This window comes from Cnephaeus nilssonii, assembly GCF_951640355.1.
Source record: "Cnephaeus nilssonii genome assembly, chromosome: 17".
Lineage (NCBI taxonomy): Eukaryota > Metazoa > Chordata > Mammalia > Chiroptera > Vespertilionidae > Cnephaeus > Cnephaeus nilssonii.
Window position 1 is genome coordinate 30,955,598 of NC_137088.1, and position 9,938 is coordinate 30,965,535.

The 9,938-nt window shown below is 45.3% G+C and overlaps 1 protein-coding gene and 1 pseudogene across 2 annotated transcripts; both read right to left on the bottom strand.

The window, feature by feature from the left end:
- Positions 1-2,926: 2,926 nt before the first annotated feature.
- Positions 2,927-3,814, bottom strand: LOC307113436 (proline-rich protein 23C-like; the record flags this gene model as incomplete). Its single annotated transcript, XM_079795059.1, has 1 exon — positions 2,927-3,814. One exon carries the CDS (start codon positions 3,812-3,814, stop codon positions 2,927-2,929), a length of 888 nt encoding a protein of 295 aa, XP_079651185.1.
- Positions 3,815-7,228: 3,414 nt separating this feature from the next.
- Positions 7,229-7,815, bottom strand: LOC307113437 (ferritin light chain-like; annotated as a pseudogene). The gene has a single exon. The product of its transcript is annotated as a ferritin light chain-like (transcript).
- Between the last annotated feature and the right edge of the window lie 2,123 nt (positions 7,816-9,938).

Below are 9,938 nucleotides of genomic sequence, written 5' to 3' on the forward strand. Positions count from 1 at the left end.
ACTGGTTCCATTTATTTGACATCCTTGGTGGAATCAAGCCATTTTTTTCTCATCTCCTTTAGCTCTCTGTCATGTTTCCATGTTGCATTTGCTGACTAAAAGTGTTGCTTGTCACAAGAATGAGAAACACAGGGTATATAAAACAGTAATAGGTCCTTCGAGCCTGTTGCTCAGGCCAACATCACAGTCTGGTGAGTTTGCCGTTCTCAGCAGACTGGTAGCCGTTTGGAGAAACTTTGCTGTGGCTTCTCAGTAAAGCCAAGAGGTTCTCCTGTCCTGAAAGTTGGGAATTGACTCAGAGGGTTTTCTCTGGTTATCCTCCTGCTAGCGGGTGTAGACTGTCAGTTGTGCATTCAGAGGCGGCCAACCATCATGTTGGGGGCCTAAGACATAAGGTGCACAAGTATCATGTTTTACCCACCTTTGACAGCTCTTATGGGGTAACCTAAGTCTAAATCCTCTCCTCTTCCAGGAAAAATGCCTGCTTCTTATATGTAGTCTTTTTACAACCCTAATCCTTGTGCCATGCCTATCTTTTAAAATGACATAACTTCACCAAGGATGATTTGACTTGAATAAAACTGTTCATTTGAAAGGTGCCTTAGAAAAGAAAGGGAATATTTCTCAGGTTCAAATTATATGAGCTCCATATAGGTGGGTCTGAGTTCTGGATTTTAGGGAACCAGGAAGAAGCAAATGGAAAATTCAAGTGTGGAGCAGAAAAATGTATTCCCCTTCAAAATATGTCCACACAAAAAATTTCTTTGCCCAGGAGAAAACCAGTCTTATTTAATGTTGCCAAATAATTAGAGATTTTATGCCAGAGGAAGTTGAATTATTGAGCTAATTGATATAGAAATTAAAAAGAGACATAGGGCTAGGGACATTAATTAAGCAGCTCCAATATTTCTCTATTAGAAGTCCCACAGATTGGAGAGGGGTTTAATAGCCCAAGAGACACTGACTCATTCTTTTTTGAGATTTTAAGAAAAGAGTTAAATCTTCAGATTTAGAAAGCTCACTGAGTTGCAGCAGGAAACATTTTTACTGCTAAATACATCAGGTTGAAACTGTGGAACATCAAAGTCAAGAAAAATACTAAAGTAAACAGCCTAATCTCCTACAAAGGAATGGCAATACAAATGACAGAAGACTTCTCAACTATGACAATAAATGTGTAGGGAAAATAATAGAGCAGCCTCTTTAAACTTGTAGTAGTGAGAGAGTACAGGCATTATTTTAGAATTCCAAACCAAGCTAAAATTATACAAGTTTGAAGGTTTAATTGAAATACGTGCAGGCATAGAAAACTAAAATTTATACACAGGCCACAGCTGAAGGAATTTGAAAGAGTATACCTTGATAAGAAAAAAAAAATGAGGACAGAATGAAGGAGTGGAATGCAAGAACAGAAGGTGAGCAAAGACACTGGCAAAGCATGTTGGTAAGTCTAAATAATTATTAATCAACAGAAAAAGCTAGTAACTTGATATTAGTTTTATCACTAATAATTTATTTCATTGTAAAATATGAGGCAAACCTGGAAAAATAATTTTAAAATTAGGAGTGGTGGGTATATGGTTGCAATAAACAACAAAAAACAAAACAAAACAAAAAAAACCAAGGGTGGAATTAGAATTGTATAAAATAATGTAGAATAACCAAAATGCAAAGATACTTCTTTAGAAGGCCTATCAGTATGAATGACCACACTGCTGGCCTGGTCACCCCTAACTGCCCTCCCCTGAAGGCCTGGGTCCCCCCCAACTGCCCTTCCCTGCAGGCTTGATCGCCTCCAACTGCCCTCCCTTGCAGGCCTGGTCCCTCCCAACTGCCCTCCCCTGCTGGCCATCTTGTGGCGGCCATCTTGTGTCCACATGGGGGCAGCCATCTTTGACCACATGGGGGCAGCCATCTTGTGTGTTGGAGTGTTGGTCAATTTGCATTATTACTCTTTTATTATTAGATAGGATAGTATTGTCTTTATCACTCAAGCAAGAGAATCTACAAATAAGCCATTAAAGAAATTAAATAATTGCTGGATACCAGATCAATATGAGAATAAATTATTTCCATATGCCAGTACCAATGTACAAAGTATATCTAGGGTCTTAGAACTATAAAAATACAGTCTTTAGAATTACATTTCCAGGACAGGAAAATTATATTAAACTATAAGAAAATAATGGAAAAGAGTTGATACTTTGGGGGAAAAAACCTCCATAAACCCAGAAATATAGTTAAATCATGGCTTACCTAGTCATTAAAAAGAGAGGAGGGTGCACAGTCATTGTTCCCCATTCTGTTTGTTTTGTTCACAACAGACATTTGTCCACATATAGCTATTTGCTAGGTCCTCCCAAAAGGGGCTAGTGCCATGGATATTAGGGCCAAAACCTATTATACAAAAGAAATTTAGTAATTACTCTAATTCGGGAGAAAAGAGGTACAGTGGTAGGTTACTAGGGAAGGGAAGTATTTTAAGAGAAAAGTATTGGAGCCGAGGTATGAAGCAAAACTAGGGGGAATGGAACTGCTTAAAGGTGACCTATATAAAGAAAACAACGCAAGTAGCAATCTGGATGTACATTATATTTAAAAAATATTTCTTAAATATTACATTTATTGGGGGGGCATTAATAAATTACATAAGTTTCAAGTGCACAATTATATATAATACATCATCTGTACATAGCATTGCTCACCACCCAAAGTCAAGTATCCTGTATTTCAAGCAGCATTTCTTTGCTGCTTTGTGATCTTTCTTCCAAAAGTTTTAGTCTACCATTGATAGAAAATTCTGCAAAGCAGCCTGCATCAAGAGAGTATGTCCTTGGTCATTCTTGTAGGTTGTGCAATATACACACAACCGCTATCAGAATACCTTCTCCTGGTCCTCAGCCCCGTGGGGCGGGATCGTAGCAGTTCATTCCTGGAACAGCCGTTTCCGGGCCTTGGGAGCAGGCCCCAGAGGGCGCCGGGGGCGCACCTGAGGACCTGGACTGGGGGACGGAGGTAGAGGTTGGAGTGGTGAGCTGGGGAAGGGCTCCCAAAGGTGGAAGTCCAGGTTGTAGTGGGTACCAGGCGGGCGTCTCTCTGGACTAGGCGTGGGGGCCCGAGGCCGTGGCGCTCTGATGGGGCCGTGCGGGTGGGTCCCTAACCCCGTTCCAGCGACTGAGCCGGCTGCAGCGACCATCCAAGGAGTCAGGAACCCGGGGGCCGCGTCCTCGTCGTAGGCCTCTTCTGGGACGGCGATCTCTGGGACGGCGATCTCTGCGTCGGCGATCTCGGGGACGGCGATCTCTGGGTCGGCGATCTCGGGGACGGCGATCTCTGGAACGACAATCTCTGGGTCGGCGATCTCTGGGACGGCGATCTCGGGGACAAATGCGCAGAAGAATCCCTGCTGGATGGCGACGCCTCCCCCGGGAGCATCCGGGAGAGCGCCGGGTTCCAGGCCGACGGGCGAGTGCGCCCCCGCTCCCGAGCCCAAGAGGGCCTCGGGCACCAGCACGAGGGTGTGCCCTCCCAGACACACTTGCAGGACCGACGTGGGCTCGGGCTCCAGCACCAGGTCGACGCCGTCCAGAGGCAGCTGCAGGGCGCAGCCCGCAGCCAGGACCACCACGGAGGTGAGCGCGTCGGCGGCCCGGGACTCGGACTCGGCCGGGCCTGGCAGGCTGGGCGCCATTCCGTGTTCAGGGCCCGCGGGCTCCTCAATTCGGCGGCGCTTGGCGGGGCCGGGTCCCCCGGACTGCGGTTCCCACCAGGGCGCAGCATAGGAGCTGGGGCTGAAGAGGCGTCTGCCTATCATCCGAGCGGCGCTGCGGGCGGTGCTCCTGGGGCCTGGCAGAGGGCGAGTGTCCCCCAGCGACGGCGGCTGCGACAGGTGAAGCGGGCTGCGGGCGGGGTGGGTGAAGCGCCGCGCGTCGCGGGGCAAGTCCTCGGGGCAAGTCCTTGGAGCTCCTGGGCGTCCTCCCAACAGGCCGGCAGTCTGGCTTGTGGGAACCTGCGCCTGGGCTTCGAACCTTTATCCACCCACGCTGACCCACGCGTGCGTGCCCTGAGACGCCCGGAACCTGCGTCTCACCGCTTCTGGCTAAGCTCCGCCCCTTCCGAGGCTCCGCCCCGCGGAGATGGGGGCAACTTTGCCGCCCAATATCGGCGGCTGTAGTTGATAAGTCCCTGTAAGGAGGCCCCGTTGGGCCGAACGACCATGATGCTCTGGGCTTGATTTCCAGGGTAGTTCCTGTTGTTTTTTGAGTTGACCTCGGATGCGGAGGACAGGATAACCCGAACGCGGATTAGGTTCCTGGTCTCACCAACAGAATGCTGTCCCAGGATACCGACACGTAAGACCGTCTTCCCCGCCAAGCCCCATCCCCTGGTGACCTGAGCTTTTCTCTTTGGGGGTGGGGTGAATTTTGGGGTTACATCATTGTTTTCTGTTTGCCTAAGTTGTGAATTACTATCAGATCCTTTCAGTCGTGTTAGAATGGAGTGTGTTAATAGCAGCCTCCGGACGATCCACTTACGACTGTATATATATATCTTTCTATCAGTGTAGTACTATCGTAATTTTTATGCTACCATAAACTGAAGGGTTTGACCTAAACTACAGCAGCGAAGTGTATCTGTTTTGAGCCCAATTTACAGATAAAAATACCATGCAGATTATGTCCCGGAGCCCGGAACTCTTGTGCGTGGTGTGCGAGGGACACGGTGGCTGCAAAAGCGAAGGTGTGGCTCAACGTGTTAGGAGTAAACGCCCAACGCTGATTTTGTAATATGTAATATTTTCATATGGTGACAGAGGACAAGGACATATTACCTTCTGCCCCTGTCTCCTAACCACATGATTGCTCATTTTGTCCCTTTTTGCAAAATAGCATACTAAAGACTCACATTTTTAGGGCTGCATAGTATTCCTTTATTCGGAATTATATTTAAATCAGGGCTCTCTTGATGGACATTTGAGCTAGTGGTCTGTGACTTGGAAGCAATGGCATTCCTTGGGAAATCTGTGGAAAATGCAGATTCTTTGCCCCACCCCAGGACCACTGAATCAGAAATCCCGGAGCGTGCAGCCCAGGAATTCTCGGTAAGCACCTCCAAAAAGTTGTTTTGCACTAGAGTTAAAATGAACTTGTTTTCATTTAGCAGTGGAGGGCTTCAGGTTCCAGGGGTGGTTTATGCTGGTTAATGACGGAGTCATAAGGGAACTCAAACTTCCTGGGCTGCATTCGGGGATTTTGCCAGCACTAACTGGCCTGCATCTGCCCTTACGGCTGGATTTCCGGTCTTCCCGTCTGTGTGGGCGGAAATTCCCCGGAAGTGGCACGACCCTGTGGTGGTCCCCGCTGGGCACATGTGCCTGCGGTTGGAACCTACACCCGGGCTCTCAGGCGGTGGGAACAGCTGCTGTGTTTCCGGTGTCTGGGTAGAGGGCTCGGTGGTGGGAGGAGCTTGCAGGAAAGAATTGCTTTGGCCCTGGAGAATTCTGTCTTCGATCCGTGAACATTCCACATTCGATGAATAATGCGGGCAACATTCAGGAGGGGGAGGGTGAAGGTGCCATGTGTAGGGGACAGATGGAGGAGTTCAAAGCTGGCCAGGACTCCAGGAGGAGCCCTAGGCCCCTGGCCTGGCCAGGAGTGGGGTTCGGAACCCAGTGGCGCCGCCTCGTGTCTGCTGCTACTCTGACCTCAGCCCGTCACCTGTGAGCCCCTCATTGCCCTGTGCCCTGTGAATCCTCACTGTGAACTCCCTATCCGCTAAGCCAAACCAGCTAGGGGTGGACTTGCCTTTGTGGGAAGATTTTAAATTGCTAGTTCAATTTTAAAAAAATATTGTAGGTCTATTCAGACATTCTATTTCTTCTTAAGTCAGTTTTGGTAATTTGTGTTTTTATAGGAATGTATCCATTTTTTATTTTATAATCCTCACACGAGAATATATTTTTATTGACTTTAGAGAAAGAGAGAGAGGGAGAGGAGGAGGGGAGGAGGAGGGGGAGGGGGAGAGGGAGATTGAGAAAGGTATTTATGTGAGAGAGAAATGTTGGTATACCCTGTCCGGAGATCAAACCTGCAACCTAGGTATGAACTGAATTCACCACCTTTTTGACCCACAGGGTGAGGTTCCAACCAACCGAGCCACCTGGCCAGGGCTAGGAATTTGTCCATTTTATCTATCTCATATTTTGTTGACATACAGATTTTTTAAAAAAAATATATTTTTTTTTTCAGAGAGAGGAAGGGAGATGGAGAGAGGGACAGAAACATTAGTGATGAGAGAGAATTATGGATCAGCTGCCTCCTGCATGCCCCCTACTGGGATCAAGCCTGCAACCGGGCATGTTCCTTGACCAGAAATTGAACTGTGTGACCTGGTTCATAGGTCAACACTCAACCACTGAGCCACACCAGCCAGGCAAAAAAAGATGTTTGTAATATTTTTCTTATAATCCTTTTTACCCAGTTCAAAATATTTTCCAGTTTCCTTGTGGTTTCTTCTTTAGATTATATGCAAGTGTGTTGCTTAATTTATAAATATTTGGAAAATTTCCAGAGTTTTGTTTTTGTTGACTTATAGCTTAATTCTGTTTCATTCAGAGAACATACTTTGTATGATTTCACTCTTTTTCAAAATTTAGTGAAACTTATTTTTTGGCCCAGAATGTGGTTTGTTCTGTGTATTTTAAAAGAATGCATATTCTGCAGTCTTTGGATAGAGTGTTTCATATATGTCAGGTTGAGTTAGTTAATAGTGGTGTTCAAGTGTTCTCTATTTTTGATGATTTTCTTTCTAATTGTTCTGCCAATTTTTGAGAGTGAAGTATTAAGACTTCCAGTTATAATTATTGAATTGCCTATTCTGCCTTTAGTTCTGTCAGTTTTTCTTCATATATTTTAGGGCTCTGTTGTTATAGGTGAATGTACATTTACAATTATTATATAGTCCCAGTTTATTGACCTTTTTATCATCATAAAATAGCTCTTTTCTAATAATAATAATTCCTGCCTTACAGTCGACTTTCTTCCAATATTAATATAGCCACTCCAACTCTCTTGCCTATGGTTACTTTGAATCTTGAGGATCTCTCTCTCTCTCTCTCTCTCTCTCTCTCTCTCTCTGCTGGAAAAAGCTTTATTGTTTTATTTGGTCCAGTGCATGGGAGAGGGCTTCAGAGTGGTTAAAAGAATGGCTAGTAGTTTGGGGAAGAGGCTCAGGTAAAAGCCAGACACCAGGGGGATGCAGAGGGGCCCCTCAAAGGCCTCTGGGCTCCAAAGTCCTTGAGTGTGAGCCTCTCGAAGAGATACTCGCCCCGCCCAGCCTGGGGCCGGCCAGCCTGTGGGTGGATGTTAGTCAGGTGTCTCCCATCTTCTTGATGAGTTTCACCTCCTCACCCAGGAAGTGATTCTCCAGGAAGTCAAAGAGCTGAGTGGGGTCTGCGCAGGTAGAACCCAGGGCCTGCAGCTCCAAAAGGGCCTGGTTCAGGTTCCTCTCCAAGGCCAGGGCGGCCTCCATGGCGTCCTGAGTTTTGTCCACTCATCTGGGGAGGCTTCAGCGCATCCTGAAAGAGAATGCCACCACCGCGCTAGTTTTACAACTCTAAGAGACGCTCAGCGCCCTCGCTCTTCTTCTCCACCAACTCAGGAAGAAGCGGCCCACGCCCTCGAGAGCCACATCGTCCCTGTCGAAATGGAAGCCCAGAGAGAGGTAGGTGTGGGAGGCCCGCAGATGGAGGCTGGCCAGGCGGTTGGCCGCAGCCTCCACCTCAGTGGAATAATTCTGACTAATGTGGGAGCTCATGGTTGTTGGGCAATAAGGAGTTAAGGTAGAAAAAACCCCCGGTGTGTTGGCTGGTCCCGGAGGTGGTTCTGAAGGTGGTGACTGGATAAGACACAGGACAGTGGTCAGAGGCTGGAAGAAGGGGCGTCCCTGGGTCTGCTCTGTCCAAACACTGTTGAAGCAAGAGACAGACCGCCCAGGGCACTGCTTGAGGATGTCTCTTATAACAACACACAATTGGATCTTGCTTTTTAAATCCATTCTAACACTTCCTACCTCCTACCGCGAGGTCCAAAAGGTTGGCGACCGCTGGTTTAAGGAAACCTTTGGAGCAGCGGTCGCCAACCGGTCGGTGGTCCGCGGACCACTGGTGGTCTGTGAGGTCCGAAAGGTTGGCGACCACTGGTTAGATCATTTGTATTTATGGTAATTATTAATATTGTTGCATTTACACTTGCCATTTTAATATTTGTTTTCTAATTGTACTATCTTTTTTTTGGTTCCTCTGTTGCTCCTTGAAAAGAGAAAATAATTTTTCTTTTGTAAAATAAATATTTTGTTTGTGTATCATTATAAATTTCTCTGTTGATTTTTTAACCATATTATTTTGAGCTGTTTTTTTTTGAAGTGGGGATCTAAGGATCACAATATGCACCTTATAAAAATTTACTTAAGATAATATTAACTTAATTTCAATAATATATAGAAACTTTGCTCCAATAGAATTCCATTCCCTCTTCTTTGTTCTATATTCTCATCTATATTATACTTATGTTATGAATCCAGTAATATCGTGTTTAATTATTGCATATACAGAGATGTCTTTTAAGGAACTTAAGAGAAGACATGAGAGAATATATTTGTAGCATTTAAAAGTAATAGATTTTACTTTTCAGCATAGTTTTAGGTTCACACATGTATAATTTCCCCAACTGTCACATCCCGCACCAGCGTGGTACATTTGTTGCAACTGATGAACCTAATTGACACATCATCACCCAAAGCCCACAGTGTACATTAGGGTTCACTCTTGGTGTTGTACATTCTATGATTTTGACGAAAGCATAATGACATGTATTCATCATTATGGTATATTGAATAATTTCATTGCCCTAAAAATGCTCTGCTCTCCCTATTCATTCTTTCCCTGTCCATAACCCCTGGCAATCACTAATCTTTTTACTGTATCCATAATATTGCCTTTTCTGGAATGCCATATAGTTGGAATCATACAGTTTGCAGCCTTTTCAAATAGGTTCTTTAACTGAGTAACATGCACTCGAAGTCTTTTTATGGCCGATAACTCATTTTTTTATTGAATGATATTCCATTGTCTGCACTCACTACAGTTTACTTATTCACCTATAGGACATCTTAATTGCTTCCATGTTTCAGCAATTATGAATAACCCTGCTATAAACACCCGAGTGTAGGTTTTACTCCTTTGGGTCAATACCAAAGAACACAGTTGCTGGGTCATATGGTAAGAGTATATTTAATTTTGTAAGAAACTGCCAAACTGTCTTCCAAAGTGGTTGGCAGTGCCACTTTGCAATCTCACTCTCATTGAGTGAATGTTCCTGTTTCTCCTCATCTTTGTTAGCGTTTGGTCTTGTTAGTGTTTTAGATTTATGCCATTTTAATAGACATAATATTGGTAGCTCATTGTTTTAATTTTCATTTCTCTGATGACACATGATGTGGAGGCACCTTTTCATATGCTTATTTGCCATCCTTATATTTTTCTTTGGTGAGGTGCCTGTTCAGCTCTTTTGCCAATTTTAAATATATTTTTACTGATTTCAGAGAGGAAGGGAGAGGGAGAGAAACATAAACGATGAGAGAATCATTGATTAACTGCCTCCTGCACTCTCCCTACTGGGGATCAAGCCCGCAACCTGGGCATGTGCCCCGACCAGGAATTGAACTGGCGACTCCTTCGTGTATGGGACAATCGACTGAGCCATACCATCTGGACTAACCATTCAGTTTTTAAAAATATAAAAGTATTACAACTTTTTCCATATAGCTCTTGGGAATTTCTTTTTAGATTCGTTCTTATGGTTTTACTAGAGGCCTGAAATGTGTGCACAGGTAGGGTCCCTAGGCCTGGCCGGGAATCAGGGCCTATCTGTGGGGCAACC